The sequence below is a fragment of the Centruroides vittatus genome, unplaced genomic scaffold, assembly GCF_030686945.1.
Source record: "Centruroides vittatus isolate TY-2023 unplaced genomic scaffold, ASM3068694v2 contig_318, whole genome shotgun sequence".
In the NCBI taxonomy this organism is placed as follows: Eukaryota; Metazoa; Arthropoda; class Arachnida; order Scorpiones; family Buthidae; genus Centruroides; species Centruroides vittatus.
The window spans coordinates 189,530-211,165 of NW_027122045.1; the positions used below are offsets into that span (position 1 = coordinate 189,530).

The 21,636-nt window shown below is 27.9% G+C and overlaps 1 protein-coding gene across 2 annotated transcripts in view; it reads left to right on the plus strand.

Annotated features, from left to right (window-relative positions):
- Positions 1 to 20,231, plus strand: part of LOC136973496 (Kv channel-interacting protein 4-like) — a 49,918-nt gene extending 29,687 nt beyond the window's left edge. The window contains exons 2-7 of one of the 2 annotated variants that reach the window (XM_067268225.1): positions 16,332 to 16,456; positions 16,537 to 16,606; positions 18,329 to 18,402; positions 18,490 to 18,702; positions 19,083 to 19,145; positions 19,570 to 20,231. In XM_067268225.1, coding sequence (XP_067124326.1) covers positions 16,332 to 16,456; positions 16,537 to 16,606; positions 18,329 to 18,402; positions 18,490 to 18,702; positions 19,083 to 19,145; positions 19,570 to 19,617 — 593 coding nt within the window. In that variant the 3' untranslated portion in view covers positions 19,618 to 20,231. The remainder of the gene's footprint in view (positions 1 to 16,331; positions 16,457 to 16,536; positions 16,607 to 18,328; positions 18,403 to 18,489; positions 18,703 to 19,082; positions 19,146 to 19,569) is intronic. The other variant, XM_067268226.1, reaches the window with a different exon arrangement.
- The last annotated feature ends 1,405 nt before the right edge of the window (positions 20,232 to 21,636 follow it).

Consider the following 21,636-nt stretch of genomic DNA (forward strand, 5'->3'; position numbering starts at 1 on the left):
CAGCATGTAATGCATAACTGAATAGGAGCAGTTTGCCAAGTCAGCAATCTGCATTAACTGTGGAGTGGTAGTTAATGGACTACGTTTAAAATACTAATTCCTGTACTGGCTCATTAATTCCTGTACAGAAATGTTGTTATTCAATCAACTCTCTTCTGCTAATTATGAAATATGAACTAGGATATTGGAATTTCTTGCATTCTTTCCATTTTTTACAGCTTACACAAAGGAAAATACGAATAAAAACATTTTAAAAAAATAATAGAAAACGGTTTTTTCCCTGTTATTATCGCCAAGCTATGAATTTCTTTTGAAATTAATAATGACATATAAAAATTTATGTGAAATCAAATTAAAAAATAATATATTTAACGTAAATTTCCAGTAGAAAAGAAGAAAAATGAGCGAATTGATGCTTAAAGACTCTAATGAAAAGACATAAATTGCCTTATGTAAATTTAAGTAGACTGTCTGTATGTCTGCTTGTTTAATGCTGAACTGTTTATAAATTATTTTCTACTTTTTTAAATATATACTATCCTTAAAACATGCAAAGAAATGGCTTCTGATACACGTTTAACTTGCCAATTTTCCATGGAAAAATCTAGTTAAAAATACATAAAAATCTTTCTTTGAATTAACTTAACTTTTTTAAAATTTTAATAAAATTGTAAGAATTTTCCTAAATTCGTTAACAACTTTTAACGTTCTCAATTTCCTTATGGGTGAATGTATTGCTAGTGTAGTTGTTACGGAGAATGAAGCAATTATCTGCAGTTATTATAAAGAAAATAATGAAATAAATTCATAAAAATGTAAAGAAAATCTTGAAATTTCTTAAATACCTTCAGGCGATGCCTTCTAAATTGTAAGCTGTTTATAACAAAGAGGAGTTTTTGTATAACTAAGAAACATCTTTAAGAAAGTTTGCTGTATAGAATTAAGCAGAGGTAAGTAAATTCCAAAAAATAAATCACACGATAACGGGCTAATTTATATTTTAAAATATTTTTTAGAAGTGAAATTTTCTTCATTAAGGTGGATGAATTTTTCTATTATTATTATTAAAAAGTTCACTTTGGATATAGGATAATAATAATAACAATAATAATATTTTTTCTTTACAGATAACCAAGTTTGTATGTATTATTATGTTAATAATTATGTTATAATAAATAAGATTTACATTAAGTTAAACACTATATTTTACAGACTAGAAATCGAATTAACTTGACTATTGCTCTTCTAGCTTCAGTTTCCCTTATTCCCTTCGCTCCTATAGTTACTCTTCTTTCCTTTGTTCCTCAAACTCCTATTGCTCCCTGTGCTTCTCCAGTTCCTCTTGCTCTCTGTGCTCCTCCATCTCCTCGTGCTACCTGAGATTCTCCAGCTCCTCTTGCACCCTGTGCTTCTCCAGTTCCTCTTGCTCTCTGTGCTCCTCCATCTCCTCATGCTACCTGAGGTCCTCCAGCTCCTCTTGCTCCCTGTGCTTCTCCAGTTCCTCTTGCTCTCTGTGCTCCTCCATCTCCTCATGCTACCTGAGGTCCTCCAGCTCCTCTTGCTCTCTGTGCTCCTCCATCTCCTCATGCTACCTGAGATCCTCCAGCTCCTCTTGCTACCTGTGCATGTTCAGCTCCATTTGGTCCCATTACTCCTCTAGTTTCCCTTGCTCCCTTTTCTCCTACAGCTACACTCTCCTCTAGCTACACTACTCCACTTGCAGCTCTTCCTCCACTTGTGATGCACTCTGAAGTAGTTAATTAATTATGTTCATTACAGGGTGTAAGTTTCTGATAGGTATAAATGTTAAACGGTATAAATATACATAAACTTTAAATTTTAAAATAAAACATAAACTCATTTAATTGTAACAAAACGAAATGTGAAAGCTACTCGATGAGTCAGCAGCAGCATCCGATCAATAAATTGGAAGTTAAGAAGTTTAAAAACTAACTAAAACATATTTCAGATGGATAAAAACCACATTTTTTTTTTATTTAAAATAAATAATTTTAATTACTTTTTAATAAATATTATATAATTTTTTGTAATTTTTTTCATTGCTTACTGCACAGACACGTATTATAAGTAAGGAGACTTAAATTTAGATAATAATAATAATAAGTAAATACAGTAAAACCTGTCCAAAACGGAACCTGAATGAAACGGAAACCGGTCTAAACGAAACGGTTTTCTATGTTAAAAAAACCTGTTTAAAATGGAAACCTGCCAAACCGGAAAATATAACGATTCCGGTTAACGCAGGTTTTACTGTATACATCAAATTGCGAAAACATTTTTTGCGTTTTTTACACATTAAAATGTTCTTATTTAATATTTAACACACAACTTTTGTTAAAAGGCAATTACAAATATTATTTATATGGATTATAATTAAGAAATAATCGAGTTACTCTTCAAGAATAGCAATAATTCTAATAAATATTCAGCTCATCCCTATATTTTAATTAAGTAATTTAATTAAATTAATGTAAAGAAAATAAAAGAAAATTTCTAATTGATAATGAAAAAGCTTATTTAAAATCATAAAAAATAAGAAAATCTTTTCATATAATTCCTCATCTCCTTTCTCTGGAGTATAATAATCGTTGTTAAAATTGAATGAAAGTATAGAAATTCATTTAAAATAATATTAAAAAAATCAATTGTCTAAAGAAAATTTCATATAATTTAATATGAAAATTACATAAAATATAATGTATTTTATTCAGCTTTTTATCAAAATTACAATAATTTTACTAATTAAAACATGACAAACATTTAAAGCCCATGTTTAATTACCTTAAAATTGAATTGAAATGAGTAAATTTAAGGTTTAAATTTAAATAAAATTAACTTCTATTATCTTATTTACTATTTTATAAAATAAGTATATAGTCGAACCTGCAATAACGGAGCCTCTTAACAGCGACCATTTTCTGAAGAACGTTTGAGGCAAAATAACCTCATCTTCTCTCCAGTGTCCGTTGTTCAGAGGTTTGATTGAAAGTAAATATTTAAATAATCAACTAGAAATTAATTTAAAACGATAAAATGCGATATTTTAAGGTAAATTTGATATAATTTACCTGAAAAACAATATAAAATGAAAGTCATTTTACGCACCTCTCCGTCCAAACTGTGATGATTTTACTGATTAAACCACGCTAAAAATCTTAAAAATTCATCTATGTATTTAATTTAATTAATTAAAATAAAGATTTTTACGTTAAAGTAAAGTAAATTTACTTTAATTCATTCATTTTTCTATGAATAAATAATTGTATAAACCTTTATAAACTTCAATTTCATAAGGAAAAGAAGACGTATTGCCCCTTACAAAAATTTCATCACGGGGATAAAGTAACGGTGATAAATTATGTGAAATTTTATCCGAACGGTCAATTTTCTTTCATAAACTCACTACATCTGGATTTGAAGATGTTTTATAATCAATAAAATCACTGGAAAGTAACTTTATTCTGTGTAAGTACGCAATAAATCAATACTGTAAGAGCAGTATATTTATCCATTGGAACGTATGATCTTTCCCTAATTTATCTAACAAGTTTGCCTTTAATAACTTGATGTAATGGATAAACTATTAACTTCTACTGTAATATTATCAAAGTGTAATATCACGTATCATCTCTCTTATCTTTTCTATCTTTAAATGTCAACTGCTGTATCCAGTTGCCAAGCAACAGCATCAGCTTTGTACATACATAAAGTAGCCTTACATTCACTAGACAAACTACTCTTGAAAAATATCAAGTGATGCTCTTTTTTCCTTATGAATTTATTTGTATTCTTTTATTGTTTTTAAATTTTAAAATTAATTCTCTCCTTCGTTAATCTCGAGTTATGGGACCCGAGTTGCCGATTAACTATAGACGAATTTCCGGTCTGGTCCGGAAGTCACGTGGTGTTTTTTAAATCAAAATATTATTAAAAATTTAGCCCGGTGTTCTGAAGACTTTGCGTTAATTTTAATTGCTAGTTTCTTTTATTTTGAAGCACCATTTTCGTGTGAAATTGTTAAATTTTCGTTAATTCTTTTCCCTTTTGCTCTTTATTACTTTTTAATTGTAAATGTTTTGCTCTTTTCTTACATTTTTAAACGTTTGTACTTAGTTTCTTCCTTCGTTTCATGCCCTTAAACCTAGCAACTTAAATTTAATCCAGCTGTAATTAAGATAGAAAGTTGATACTCTTAGGATGTATCTAACTCCGATAACAATACATTTTAATGATGTTTTAGATGGTGGCCTTGCTTCACCCTCCTCTCCATACCGAAATCCTATAAACGTAAAAATATGTAGAATTTAAAAACATGAAAGAAAATATTATTAAAGCCTTGTGTTATAAAAATATCATGAATTTACAATAAGAGAAAGGAGTAAAATTCATAAAAATAAGTAAAGTTTTAACAGTAAATTAATTTAATTATTGGTTTGCATTGAAGAATAACGAAAACAATTTACTTGTAATTAGAGATTTGTTTCGGAAAAAAACTAAATGCTGATAAGTAAAATTGTTAAATCTAACTTCACTCGAGGCATGACAAGTGACCCCCTTTATCTCCCCATTCCCTCGACCTTTAACCATCAAAATTAAGTAGCACTAATCACCGTAGCACACAATACTTTCTGCAAAATTTCACAAGTTTTCGATAAAAGGCATAGGAGTTATTAAGCTTCAATTTGGTTAAACCGTCAAACACTAATATTCATACATAGAAAAAAATCACCTAAAATATAAAATCCTTTGAGGTCACAAAAATTTCAAGAATTTTATTCATTTCTAAATGTTAAGTTATTAATACGAGTAAAGAAATTAAATTATTTATGCTGTAAATATTACATATCTCCGCCTATTTATTTCGTTAACCAATCGCCGTTAAATTATCCATATCATCAACCAATCATCAGTAAAATATATAACAGCTTTCGGGAAATGTTGCGTAAATATTTCGCAAAGTTCATACAAAATTATTTTTAATTTTTTAACAAATTTTTTTTTATTTTATGACACAATTTTCTGGCATTTTTTGTTTTTTACAAAGATTCTACGAGGATTTCTCAATTGTAAGATGTTTTAATGTATTTTTTCGTAAAAACTTCGCATGAATTTCTGCTGAATTTCTCAATTATATGATAGTATTTTAACGCAATTTTTTAATACAAATTTCACGAAAACTTCCTAATTGTAGAGTCTCAATATTTCTTTACAATTTCACAGAATACTTTTTGTACTTAATATATTATGTTTATTCAGTTTTTTCACGTAAATTCACACATAGATACTAGCAGTTACTCATAAAATTATTCATTGTATCGAGAGATTACTACAGATATTTATAAAACATATACAGTAGACTCCCAAAAGAATTGAGTTAATTTATTATATAAATAGTTCACTATACTGAGAATTGAATGAATTAATAATATTCTAAAGTATAGCATAAATCATTCTGTTCATAAGCTAAATATCTGTTGTTTCATGCGTAATTTTTATTGCAGTGTCTGTTTACTCAAAGTTACTCCAGACATCCCATATCATTAATGAGTCATCATTTACTTTATAAGGGTGTCCTCTTACGTTTTCCTTTCATCCATCTAAGAATTTCACCCATCTACATCATCTAAATTAAACTTCCTAGTATCCAATCCTCTTATATTTCCTACTTCGTCATCATTTCTTTATGTTTTCTTTATCGCTAAACTGCAGATTAGGATTTATATCCTCCATTTTGGGAAGTGCTAAAACTTCCATTTTGTTATTTCGTGCCCCACTTGCCGCAATAACGTCTTCTATTATATATATTTTCTTTCATTTCTGTTAGTGGTCAGCTAAGTAACAGTTAATTCTTCGAATTCCTCAGCTTAATAAACGTTTCCTGACGTGTTTTCTCTTCACATTCTTTGCCCTCATGTTTACAAAACATAAATTGACGAAAGTGTTCCAAACACCTGATAGTTTTTTGGCCATTTCTCTTCCCCTTTATCTTTTTTCTGTCCTCTCTCTCTACCTTTCTCTCTTCATTCTGCCTCCTCACTTCCCCTCTCTTTTTTTCTGCTCTTTCTCTCTTTTTTTTCTACTCCCCTTTATTTCTCTCTGCTTTCTCTCTTCTCTATCTCCTTTTTCTATTCTCTCAGCCCCTCTCTCTACCTATCTCTCTTCCCGTTTAATATATTTATTAACATTTTCGTCTCTCAATACATCTTTAATGAATATTGATAATACAGAGCGACCAAAAGTAAGTTCACCTTTTTTTTTGCCTTTCGGGTAACACTTATGAATATGAATTAAATTATAATAGCAAGTTTTAAATAAGGATCCAGGTTAATATCAGGATGTGCCACAAGTGGCCTAGTGGATAAAATACCCCGAATACCAGTAGTGATTAGTCGCGGGTATGAGCCTCACTAACGGTTCTGGCCACGTGCAGTTTCCTCCGATTTTCTTCACGTGTCTAGAACCCGAATGGGAGGCACATTCCACGCAAAAAACACACCTGGCAGGACCCCTTTGGTATAACGCCAACGTGTTGCGTTTCCTTATCCCACGGAACCGAATCGAACAGGGTAGCCCGAAAGTCACCTAACCATAAAATTAAGCTGTGTTTATTCCTAATGTACTTTCACTTTAATAAGGTTTTATTTATTTATTTATTTATTTTAATAAAGAAAAGTTTCTGTAATGTAGAATGTATGAGTTACTCCATTATTACTAAATGTATTTTATTTTTATACTTTTTAACGTGAAATTAAGAAATATATGAAACTAAATCTTCTTTTATATAAAAAAAAATTCAATTTATTTTACTATTTCAGTTTATTTTCTATTTTAAAATCCAAGGAAAAATAAACTCATTCCGTATTATAAATTGTCAACTTTTAATGTATTTTTTTTTCTTTTTTTTTGTATTTAAGGTAAGTTCCTATTATTATAGAAAAATAAATAAATAAAAACAATCCTAAAACTTAAATACTTGCAATGTAAATACCTCGATATAGCGATTACCCTGTATAACGAATAATTCTTTTGTACTTGCCACTCTTATCGTGTGTAGTGAACTCTTGATATAGCGAATAATTTTTTGAATTCGCTATATGGAGGGTCTGCCATATATTTATATAATACACAGTGAACTCGATATAGTGGATGAATTCGTTGGCAATTACTAGCGATCGATTTAGTGTTTTGAGAGTTCAATATAACGAAGTTTCTCTATGTATTAAATTATTTAAACACATCAGACTCTTTGTATAGTAAATACACGATATAATGACTAATATTTCCCCAGTCTCTCCGTGTACTGAATTCTTGATAAAGAGAGTGACTTTGAGAGTTCGCTATATCGAGGATCCTGTGTACATTATAAAATTTAATATTTAATTTTGTATGAAATTAATTCAAATTTCTAAATTTATATTAAAATTTTTAGAAAAAAATAAAGAAATTTAACGAAATAAGTTATTTTCTTTGATAGAATTTTCATAATTTTATTAAAATAATTAACGATTTTATAATAAGTTACTTAAAATAGAAATACTTTAAAGTTATTTTTAGGAAGAAATTTTGTTTTTTTAAATTTAATTACTGCTTTCAACAAGTAAAATGTTTATACTTGTTGATTCTTTATTTATTCAAATGTTTATTTATTATTTTTTTAAAAAATTCATTAACGAGTTGCGTGACTTTGCCGGCAATAAAATTACAATTGTGTATGGCGCCATCTGTTATTAAATTTTATTTAAAAGCTTTTTATATTATTTAATTATTATAAAGTATCATAAAGCGTAATTTTTAGGGTGGGGATGCGTTTTAATCTTCCAATAAAAAGTAAAGTCCGACCCCACTCGAGATATGATACACTCTATCTCCCCACCCCCTCGACTTTTAAACTCCAAAATTTAGCATCATCAATGGCCGTAACACATAAACATCTCTGCAAAATTTCAGATATTTTCGACAGAAGGTACAGGAGTTATTAAGCTTTAAATTACGTGGATTACCCCATCGCCATACTTGCCCTGTTATATACAAAAGCATTGAACGTAGAAACAATGAGTGACGTAACAATAGAGCGTCTAGTACTGTATAGTAAAATAAAAGTAAACAATTTCTGGTGTAAAAAAGTGAATATTCAATGTATTTATTAAGCAAATAATAACACAATTTCTATTAAAAAACGCGTGACATGGGATTTTCTAAGATAAAAACTAAACGTAACAATGGAATACCTGTTACAACTAAATTAATGTAACAATAGATTTTTCAATATAAAAGTGAACTTTACTGTAATAAAAGTAAATATTTCCATACATTTTCTAGCGTAAAAATAGAATATAACCATACATATTCTAATATAAGAAAGAAACGTAATAATTGATTTTCTAGTATAAAAAATGAATATAACTATAGATTTTCTAGAATAAAAATAAATGTAACAATAGAGATTTAAGTATAAAAATGTGAACGATACAATAGATTTTCTTGTATAAAAAGTCAACGTAACAATACTTTTTTTAAAGTGAAAAGTGAATGTAACAGTGTCGAATTTCTAATATAATATTAAACGTGACAATGAAGATTTTAGTTAAAAATTTAATAGTATATTTTATTAAGTAGCATATAAATCAATATAGTACAAATTCTGACGTAATAATATAATTTTGAGCGCAAATTGTGGAGTAACAATAGTGTTTTCAGCAAAAACGATGACGTGATAATAGAAATCGTGGTACAAATATGATTTTTACCATTAAAATTTAACGTAATATATTTATACCAATAATTACACTTGCCAAAATATAATTTTTAAGTATAAAATTACTTTAATTTCGCCGTAAAAATTACAATCTTATACATATTAATTTTTATAATTTAGAGAGGAAAAAATATATATAATTATTCTTGACTCGTTAATGAGTACAATTATTTCAATTAACAATTTTAATTACTACACAATAATAATTATAGAATATTTTATAAAACCATTAATAATAAACGTATTATTTTTTTAAAAAATGAATTGTTGTATAACGTTGTTGTTTATCTGAAAGTATCGTCAGTTTGGACAGACTGATTTTTATTTATTTATTTATTTTTTTGGTAGATAAACTTGACAGATTGCTGTCGGCCATATCCAAGTATGGAACATTGCCAATGTTATAAAAATGACAAAAATATAAAGCTTTGATAACGAAAAAAAACAATGTAACCCGATATATATTATATATAAAAGAGAAAAAATATTGTTTAAAATTATATAAATTTATACGATTTAAAAATATAATTACAGTAAAATTATAGTCATATTATAATCGTTACAATATGGGGTGGTCCAGAATACGCAATATACATGTGTATCGTGTCTTTTTGTGTATCCAAACTCTTCTTATATTCACAATAATGCTCATCAAAATATTCATCAATAAACGTTAAACAAAATTCTTAAATTTCATTTTTATTAATGTTTAATTACTTTATTGTGTTTACTTTATATTTGTTTTATCTATTTATATTTATTTTTTTCGTTATTAAAATTCGACCAACACACACGTCGTATTGTCTAGAAAACAAATGAAAAATCTATCGTTCGTATGACAAAATACAACAGATTGTCTTCTTTTATTATTCTGAGGGAAACGAAGTGAAACAGAAAGATTTCTTTTATGAAATTTGTATACAACGAGAAGAATCAATATTTGTAAATTTATTGTAATATGAATTTGCCCTATTTATTTATTTATTTACAAATATTTCTTATTTACTGCTTTATGCTCTTCTTATAAAATATCCAGAAACGAGTTGCGTAACTTTTCCGGCAATAAAGTTACAATTGTGCATAGCGCCATCTATTATGAAATTTTATTTAAAAACATTTTGAAGGTAAACATGAGTTTTATAATAAAAATTGTAAATGCTAATAACGAGTAAAATCGTCATTAATTTCGACCCCACTCGAGATATGATACGTAACTAATCTTCCCACTCCCTCGACTTTTAACCACCAAAATTTAACAGCATGAATTCCCCTAATACACAAACATCCCTGCAAATCACAGGTGTTATTAAGCTTCAAATGGGATGAAGAAAATCGTGCCCCCGCCAATTACACACGCTAACATCTACACAAACTGAAAAAACCCCCAAATTTTTTTTTGCATTTCTGGACGTTTCGAAGTCTCCTGAGTCTAAAAGTGTAAAAGTCTTGCGGGGTCGATCGCCATACATTCCCTCTGTTATAAATAACAGAGCCAGAAAAGTAAAAATATTTAATTCAACAGTTAATACACAAAATAAACGTGACTTAAAGAAGAAAAGTCAACATTATCGTAGTGTATAACACTTCATCTCTTGCTGATAATAGGAAAAATGGTATAGTCCATCTTATAACACTCCTAGCAAGTAAAAGAGTGAGGGCAATCATTTGTCACTATTTTCGACAGTTTTCATTTGCGTAATAGATAAAAATCTACACCCGAGAGGAGCTCTTCACGAATCCATTTTATTGAGAGAATACTCGTTATTACAATAATACTGCAGACATTAAAAGTGCATCTTACAACATTTAGCATCAAAAAATAATCAAATAAATATTCATAAATATTATTAAACATAGATTATGTCCTGTTTAAGGCAAGGACTGACAGATAAAGAGAGCGCTGGTTAGATATGAATGTACGAAGGGAGTTAATACAAGAGAAAATGGAAAGTGTATTGTGTCACATACGAGAGATAACGTTGCACTGAAACACATTTATTTTTCAATATTGTTTACGTTTCGGCTTCGTGTGAGTGATGAACTGGTAACGTTGAAAGCCTATAATAACGCTGTTTATTATTTTGAGCAATGATTTATGGCGAGTGTAGCATGTAGATCAATCGTTATATGCAAGGAAAATAGTAAAACTTAACGCATATTTTCCTTTTTATTTAACGTCGTAAAGGTTTGTAATTTAAGTGTTGATGCGTCTTTTGTTACTGGATAATGTGAAAAAACACATAATTTACTTTATTCGTATGTGATTCATCTGGGAAGAAACAATCCAGCAGAGAGCTGTGTAACATTCCCGGCAAAAACAGAATTGTGTGTACCACCATCTGTTAGATTTTATTTTTAAAAAGTTTTATATTATTAACAATTATAAAATGACAAAAAGGTTAATTTTGAGAGTAGAGATAAGTTTTATTTAAAAAAAAATTATAAATGGTGGTAAAGAGTAAAATCTTCATAAAAGTTCGACACCCCTCTACTTGCCCATTCCTTTAACCACCAAAATTTAAAAGCTTCAATCCTCCTAATATACAAACCTTCCTGTAAAAATTCAGAAATTTTCGACAAACGATACACTATACACACAAGTACAAACATCCATACATACAGGAAAACGCCCAAGATTTCTTTCTATTTCTCAACGTTTCAAGTCCAGAAATTAGAGGGTCATTTCTTCACCGATCTATATATTTTTCATCTATTATATACAGCAGCTGAGAAAGTAATAAATTTAATTAATAACCACCAAAACACACTAGTAAATCTATTAAATTATGCAAAATATCTCTATTCCACGAGTTACACTATATAGATAAAGATGCTGCTGATAATTTAAACTGTTTAAATAAAGATAATAAATCTTATTGTATAAAAAAAAAACTTTATGTTTAACTCACCCTACAATCTAACAGACTTTAACTTATCAGGATTTTTGATAGTATAAAACACTTCAATAGATATCGTCACTAGACCATTGCAACAATGCGGTGACACAATGGTGATTGATGATCTATTCTAAAGACTTCAGTGAATATAAAGAACCTATTCATCACTCTCCACAATGAAGTGAATAGTAGCATTATCATCAGTTGTAATGTACAGTTATGTGATATTGACGAAACTGTAGTCACTTTGAAACTCATACTTCCAATTAACAATTAGAAGTATGCGGGTGACTTTCAACGTGGTGACTTTCGGTAATTATGAAATGAAATATTTCAAAGGTGGCATCGATCTACTTGATCGTGAAATTTATAATTATTAATGATACAGTTTTTATTTTTCGAAATTAAAATTCTCAGTTAACTTATGAATAATATTAAATAACTGGAGAATGTATGAGATAAATGAAACCAGGAGTCCTTGAATAAATTTAGATACTTTTCTGTGTTGAAATTAATGAATCTTTGCATTCCAAATTTAATTAACGGTGCATACAACATTAAAGAAAACTGAAATTTTATCAAATTGTAGAAATATTTTGGTAAGTTTTAAAACTAAACTTTGATTAACCCAGATATTTACTGGGCAAGATAGATTTTTCTTTTAAGAATTGATGTTTTATTTTATTAGAAGCAAGAAGATTCTGTTAAAAAGTTCTGTAAATTAATGTAACTTTAGAAGCACTTTATAAAATTATAAATCATTTTTATAACGAGATGCGAAGATTTAATTTTTAATAAAAGAAACTAAATTCTACAAAGAAGAAATTAATTTGCATTGGCCGAATAGATAAAACCACTAGAGGAAAGTGCTACTTGCGGGTTTGCATCTTAGTAAGGAGCTGGCCATGTGGAGAGTATCTGCTTTTCTTCACCTGGCTAACACTTAAATAGGAGTCAGTTTTCATAATATTTCATTTTTGAAAGCAATTTACATAACAGATAGCCTACGAGTTGCATTGCCTTATCTGATCGCACCTAAAAGTTTGGTGTTAAGGAGACGTCATAACTGAATAGGTTTTCATTTATATAGACTAGTTTCTGTGAGATTCGATGATTTATTGTACTTTACATATTACAAATTTGGACTAATAGAAGGATTAAAATATAAGAAGGCCATTGAGAGATTAAAACTGGTAACTGCTTCCTCCTCACGTTTCCTTTTGCAATTTTGTTTTTATTTTTTTGCATAAAAATTCAACAAAGGTAGATGAATTTGCTTCAATAATATCAATATCTCTAACTATTAGAAACACTAAATTACTGTTTCATCAATATACATTATTATAAACTATATAAAAGTCCTTCCATCTCGTCTAATATGCAAGTTACAACACCTGAAAAAAATGCAGTTTACATTTGATATTCACAAATGTATCTGAATACTCAAAATAAAACACGGTAAACTGACGTATGGGCTACCTTGCATATATTAAACATTTATCAATATGTAAATTTATTCATAAATATTTAGAATTTTTACTTTACCATACGTTATCGCATAAACTTTCACACACACTATAGGCCTACAGTACATTTTATGTATGTTTACGATGCTCTTATATTTTCATATATTCAAGGACCGGTTTATAGGCACTAACCGATAACAATATAGAGTAAAAATCTCTGTATTGAGCAGTGATATGCGGGCCAAAGAAAGCGATGTCTTCCAATGCGTTTAGTAGATCTGCAGGTATTAAAACAGAATATTAACAGTAAGAGGCTGTTTTTATGCAGGAAACAATAGCTTACACTGTTATAGACTGTCATTTATGCTACAAAAGCGTATAAATTAAACAGCACACAGCTTAATTAGTAACTAGAGTAGAAATTTATGTTGAGAAAACAATTCTCAATATATACAAATAAACTAGCACATACCAGCCATAGTGTTCACTATAAGATGATGTCACTAAATCAAGAGTACACAGTAAATTTTTAACTATATCCTTTGAGATTTTACTGTATATAGTAGGCTCCTCGATATAGTGAACTTTCAAAAGATACAATTAAATCATTCACTAAATACGTAGAGAAATGCAAAGATCGGCAAAACTGTTCACTATATTTTAATGGTATAAATCTCATTTAAATCAAAATATAGATAGACATACAGCAAAACCTGTGTAAACCGGACATATACGGTACGGAAAATTTTTCCAGTTTGGCAGGTTTCCGTTTTGAGCAGGTTTTTTTTTTAACAGAATGTCTGAAGAATTTTTCTGTTTAGGCAGGTTTTCGTTTTATCGAGGTTCCGTTTGAAGAAGTTTTACTGTAACTATATTAAAATAAATAGAATCGTATAAATTCGAAATGATGTTTTCCACGATATACAATTTAAACGTATGAAAACTTTTTAATATAGTCAACAACTGTATATGTCATATTGATTTCTCTTTCAACATCAAAATGTGTTCAACCCACAATAAAAAAGAAAAAAATCAATTTTTTCCCAACAAAAATATAAATAACATAATCATGAAAACATCAAGAAAATTTTAGATTTTATACGTTATTAATAATTTAATTTTCTGTAATTTATATTTAATATCGGACATTTTATTTTCTCGAATTTATTAAACTTTAAATCGGTAAAATTTAATTTTAAAAATAATTATTAACATTTTTCAATTGTTTTATCTGTTGTGCATTGTATTCTATTGTTTCATTTGTCATTGGTTGTAGTCTATTGTATTATTTGTTGTGTTTTAGAGGTCTGCGTAAATTTGAGGCCTCTTTTCTTCTAAAAGGGCCTGAAAAATAAAATTGTTAACTAATTAATCAATTAAGATAATATGTTAATTACGCCGTATTGCAGGGTCTTCAAATCATAATGTGTGTTATAAAGGGGAGCGTGAATTGTCTGGTGTAAATGCGAGTCGAATTTTATTGAAACGATCTGATAAATGAGACAAAATAATCAGACTATCACACACAGCTAATAGTCACAATATATTTTATCTAAGAAAATAAGCGAAGAAATGATTGATTTTAGATAAAATGCACTCTGAAATCGTAAAATCGATAATTTTCTACTCAATGAAGTATAGAGATCAATCCACCAGTGAAAGAAATAATGCTAAAGAAATGTTTTTAAAATGTCGTCCCTTTTTCTTTATAATTTATAAAAATAGATTATTTCGATATTTTTAAGTATATTTTCTTTTATTTTATGTCGATAAATGCAAAAATATCCGGGATTTTTTCTGTATGTATGGAAGTTATGCTTGTGTATGTATGCTTGTGTTAAGGATTTTTTACCCATTATGAAGTTAAATAACTCTCGTGTCTCTTGTCTAAAATTTCTGAAATTTTGCAGGGAAGTTTGTGTGTTAGAGTGAAATGTTTCCAAAATTTTTCAGAAAAATTGAACCATTATTTCCGGAAATATGACTGTCACCCCCTTAATATCTCCTGAACCAATCTGAAGACTACAGGATAATGGTAGCAATTATTAGAGATGAAAACAAATGAAGAATGCCGGAAAAGTTGAGCAACAGCACTGCTAGTTTTTTCTTTATTATTTTAAATTTTACATTTTACCATGAATATTCATTCTTCTGCCATCTGTGGAGTGATTTTTAATAAATTTTAACTATAATGTATTTATCTATAACTTTAATAAAAATAAAATGATGTTTTCTATGTTTTCAGTAATAAAAGTAAGTATAATATTTAGAATTTTTTGTTAAAAATCTCCAGAGAATATGTATTTTCTTCCTCTTTTTATTCATTTAATTCCATATCAATACGCTTTTATTATATGGTAATGGGGCATGATGATGGACACATATTATACTTAATTAGTTATAATTTAATAAAAATTAAATTTATTAGAGAAATTTATGTTGATTTAATAGATTTTTTACCAAGTGCATCATGAAATCTGTATAAATTTTTAAAATATTTAACGATTTATAGACGTATGTGATGCCTGCCAGAATGAATTTTTATAGGAAGAAGATGAAATCATCTTCCTATGTAAAGCATTAAAAATGAAGGATGAATTTATTATAAAAGTATAAAAAAAACAAAACGTTATTAAGTATTGAAATGAGGAATTATAAGTTTCGTTTTGTTCATAGTATTTTATATTAGAAACATTGGGGATGCCTAGTAAAGTGACTTTAATACAGCTGTGAAAACAAACCAATGGCATCGCCTGTTGTTACTTTAAAATAAATAATTAACCACTTATTATTATTTTTTTTTCCATTACAATTCGAAAAGAATTAACATAATTTAAATCTAACAAATATTGAGATTTAATTTATTATCTGCACTAACAAACTTGTTTTAGAATGTTTGTATAATTGCTTCAGGATATGGAAAGAAAAAGAAAAAAACTTCAAAGAATCGATTGTGATTTTAAAATTATTATAAGAATAATTCAGTTATAATTGTCAAGAGAGAGATTTTAAGAGATAAATAATAAATTACATCAGTTTTTAGCTCATTAAAATTGATAAATTATAGCTGTAATACACCCGTTTTTATAATTCCTCGTGGTTTATTTTCAGCGTATTTACAAGAAAATATAATTATTTAGTTTAAAAAAATAATAATAATTTCATGTTAAATTTTTAAAATTTTCCACACAGAAAAAGAATTCGAAGACGTGGATCATTTTGTCGCGCGTTATAAACCAGAAAGATTAGATGCACTTTGCAAAACGACAAATTTTAGTAAGAACGAAATTAGGCTCATGTATCAAGGATTTAAACAGGTTAATTATTTAAATAATTTGAAATTCTGTTTTAAATTATAAAATAATTTGGTTTCTAAATTAAAGAATTTAATATGCAGGAATGCCCAACAGGTGTTGTAACCGAAGAGTCCTTTAAAGAAATATTTTCTCAATTTTTTCCCCAAGGAGGTAAGTGTATTCATGATTGATAATGATTAATAAGAATTCTGACATGAGAATAAGTTGAATAAATATATCTATATATTAAAAAAAGAAAGAATTTATTACTTTCACAGTTTTTGATATTTTCAAATTTACGAGTGACGTCTCGTATTTAAATTTCTTCTTATTTCTTCTCCTTTTCATAGAAATATTTCAACAGAAATGGGATTCTCTACTTTCCATAAAAATAAATGCATTCATATTTAATTTTCGTATATTACATTTACTAGAATTTGAAAATACTTAGAGATGATATATACATTATATAAAAGAGAATGTATACAACTTTATGTAATATACTTTTGGGAAAATTTTAAAAATTATATTAGACGTCAAGAATTTTAAAAGGTGATATATAAAATAATTTTTAAAACTTTTTTTCAATAAATAATTCATATTTGAATTATTTTTAATATTCAAAAATTCAAATTGCTTAATTAAAATTAATTTATCCAATGTATTTTTTAAATGCAAATGTTGTGCAAATTTGCATATTTTATAGAAATAAATACTTTAATTATCTTTTTAATTTGTCTAATTTTATATATTAAATTTTCAGAAATTAAAAATTGATTTTACCTCATTGCAAATTATTAAAACACTGTTTATGTGATGAATAAATTATTTAAAAATAAAAATTAGCAAATTTTCTATTATAATTATCAATTACAAGTAGTATTTCTAAGTAGTATCAGTTATAAGTATTTCTTCATATATGTAAAAATATAACTAACTGTAAGTACTACTTATTAAGTAGTACTGTTTACTACTACTTAAGTATAATTTTGAGATTATGAGTGTTACTTAATGTAGATTCGGAGTGCCAAAACACGTGCCCACTGTCCTGTTAACTTGAATTACCTGATAATTATTTTAGTTACCTAATATTACATAATAAAAGTCATAATATACGCGTTATTATATTTATTTTTATTTTAAAGTAATGAGTTGAAATTGAATGCTTTGGTATCAGTTGTGTTCTACAGCACCACAAGCACCCCCTGGATGTGCTCCTATTATTGTTTCATTATACACAGTGAAGTTAGATAATAATTGTAAATATCAAGTTTCTGTCTTGTACAAATATTTTATTGCTTAAAATCTTTCCAAAAATTGTCTGAATAAAACCTTTCTTCTTCACAAATCTCTCCCCAATGACGAGTGGATAATACCAGTGAACACTGGTAGTTAGTTGTGTGTTCACGTAATGTTTTCCGGGTGTTTCTCCATGTCTAACACTTAAGTAGGATCAATTTTTTAATAGAAAGTCATGCTGACCGATGTGTTGAGTTGCTTTATTCTATCAATCGAATCCAATAAGTCAACACAATTTTCAACGCATTGACATACTTCCATAAATACATGACTTTCTTGCAAACATTGCTAAATCGCTTGAAAAAAACACAGTTAGCTGACTATTGGGCTGACCTCTATTATAATGAAGAATTTATTTATAATTATATTATTTTATTATAATATAAATGATTACTACTGTTAAATTTTTATAATGTCCATTTTCAAATCAAATTCAAAGCAATGGTTCTTGTGATCCTCCTGTAAGAAATGAATGTATAGGCAGTGGAGTAACACATGAAACTTCAATAAAATAAACTTAAATTTAATAAAATTATATATATTTTATTTTATAATTTAATTATTCTTCTCCACTTTCAATTCCTTTCTTTTCAGATGCAACTCAATACGCACATTATGTGTTTAACACGTTTAAACAACTTGGACAAAATGGGACGCTAAATTTCGAGGTAATTTATTTTAAAAATACATTAAAATTCGTATAAATATTTAGTATTCTAAATAAAAATATGTTTTGATTATTGGTTTTTCCATAGCAGTTCCTAGGAATGTTATCTTCGTTATCACGTGGATCAGTTACAGAGAAACTAAAATGGATTTTTGGTCTTTATGATATTAATGGAGATGGTTATATAACGAAACAAGAAATGACGGATATTGTTAGTGCCATATATGATATGTTAGGACATTACACAGACCCTGCAGTCGATGAACATTCGGCGAGAGAGCATGTAGAGAGACTTTTTCATGTAAGAATTGAATCATTTTCTACAGTCCTTTCAATATAAGTTGGCAGTTGTCAAACAAGATTAAACCACTTTTATACAATTTGTAGTGGAGAAAGGAATACCCAATGATTCAGAGATGCAACAAACAATCAACTGTTAACAACTAATAAAGTAGTCTCTCTCTACATCTAGCTTAAAATTGGTTTAGTCTGGTTTGACAACTTCCAACCTATCTTGAAGAACTGTACTGTACAGTGCATAATAGGTGATGAAAAATTACGAAATTTAGAATTTTGCTTAAATATATAAATAAATTTTAAATTTATTTATTAAAAATAGAAGAATTGTGATATTTTTTATAGAATAAAAGCAGTCGTTTTCTATTATTTTCTTATTTTTAGCAAATAGATGCAAACAAAGATGGAGTTGTATCATTTGAGGAATTTGCAGAATGGTGTCAAAAGGTGTGCAAATTTATTTACTAAATATTAAAATTTATAAATATAGTAATCTCTCGATTTAACGGACAAAATGTATTTGTCCGGAAGGAAAAATTTATAACCATTTTTTAAGTCGGGATTGAACAGATAAAAAAAGAACAAATGAATTAATGAACATAAGTTAAATTACCCGATGTACATTGTACACCATAATATTTACAATATTTTATTTATAGTTATACGTTATAACAATATTTTAATACATTTGTTCGTTATTAATATGAAACACATTCGATTTAATGGGTTTTCAAAATGGCGGACACATCTTTTACTATTTAGTGTTAAATTGAGAGCCTACTGTATATAAAAATATCAATCTTTTCGTAATAACTAATTATAATTATCATATATTTACATAAATTTATAACTAAAAATATTGTATTTTCAGGATGAAAATAGAACAAATGGTTTATTCATGTTGGACACCATTTTGTGACAATTACCTTCCTGTTCTGCTTCTTCTGATACATCAGAAAATGCAGAAAATCCTTCAGAAAAAATATAATATAAAAGTATTCGTATATATCTATAATTTAAGTTAAATAATCTACATTTTCTTGTATATTTTGTGGGTTATTCCCTCAATATTATGGCTTCCATCAACGTAAATTACCTCTTCAAACATGGGAGCTTCCATAGGTTTGTTTTTACGCATTCAGTTTCATAATAATTGAATGACACTAGTGGTGCATGATCGATAACAAAACCAATATATTCTTGTAAATTTAAATATTTTAATTAGTAAAATTTGTAATTTTTGTAAATATTTTGATTTCTAGTTTTGTTTGAGACCCTCTATAATGTAATAAAGTTTTGGACAAATGTCCACGATCATGCACTAATTAGGATACAATACTAGCTCATTATCCATGCAAATCATGGTGCCTCCAAAAATTTAGGATGTAGAAAGGATTCAAATTTATATACTTACTAAAAATTCATTAAGAAATTATAGTTTTTCATTATATTATAGAACGGCTTACGTTAAGATGTGTCATGTTCGAAATTAATTTCAGTTTAGTGAAAATAGTTTTTCTTGTATAGAATTTGTACTATTAGTCATTTTTTGAAAATCTTTGGTAAATTTACTTAATATAAAAGTTTGGAAGAAAAAATTCCGAATTAAATAATAGTACTATAGGTATTATCACACAGTTAACATATTTTTATTTTATAAAAATAATGTATACATAAAATACTTTCTCCAATCTTATTCAAGATAAATTTCAAAATTTTCAATCCTATATGCAAAATTACCGTACGTTCGTGCGTATATCTGCATAAAATTGCTAGAATTAAGTTAAAATCTTCGTATAACCCGCACCCCTTTCAACTTATTCTTTAAACGCAATTTATAAGTAATATGCACGAAAATATGGTACTTAAATTTTGTCTGTGTTTTTTTAATTGTAATTTTGTTTTAATTTTATTTTATCTAAAATATTTTTGAAATAATTTATGTATCTATTCAGTCGGCACAATGCACTTTTTTACACTTTTGAGGCATGAAATCTTTCCAATTTCATAATATTCTGATTAACTAATGTTGCATATCTGTTTATTATATTACTGTGTGCAGTCTAAACAATTATGTACTAAGTAAATATGTAAATCTTAAAAATTTTATTTGAAACCAAACTGGAGATTTACTCTATACTCCGTCCACCTAAGAAGAATTAAATGTATGAAAGAAAAATTATGAAATTTTTGCCTGAAAATATTTTTCCTATTTCCAAATATAGTATTTTTTATTATTAAATAAAGTACTGTTGAAGAAAGTGTATTCACATAATTGATATTTTTCTATGCTGTATCTTTGAGATCTTGATGTGGAAAAAACTATTGAAAACTGAATTAAATAAATAAATATAACCTTCGCTTAATACTCAATACTGTTATATGTATAATGGGGGTGGCCTAAAGGTTAGTTAATCGAGAAATATTTCTAAGGTTACTTTATAAACAGGCTAATTATTGTTTAAAATATATCGCAATTATCTGAATTTTGGGCCACCCTTTTTATGTGGTAAGTTTTGTCCATCCAAAAATGTTCAAATAAATTTATAGTAATTAATTGGTTAACAAATTACAGGGTATTCGTAACAGAATGGTTTGGTTTCACATGGGTAGTACCCTCGGTTTTTGATGACGAAGTGTAATACATGAATAGATTGATCACACGGCTGTTCAAGTTTCATTTCGTATAGGGTGGTCAGTGTTGTTTCTCTTTATGACACCCTGGCCGTACTGCAATGGACTTGCTGCTGTTGAGAACAACTGTTTCTTCCATTTTTCACCCCAACCGTAAAACTAAATTCCTATCTATGGGGGCAGGCGAAAGACACAGTTTACGTATTCCAATGCTGGGGTACCTCCGCAATTTTCGGTAAAGGTGATCACACTAGACACATCGATCGGGTATGACAATAGTTCAACTGCCACCTGTATGTGAGCA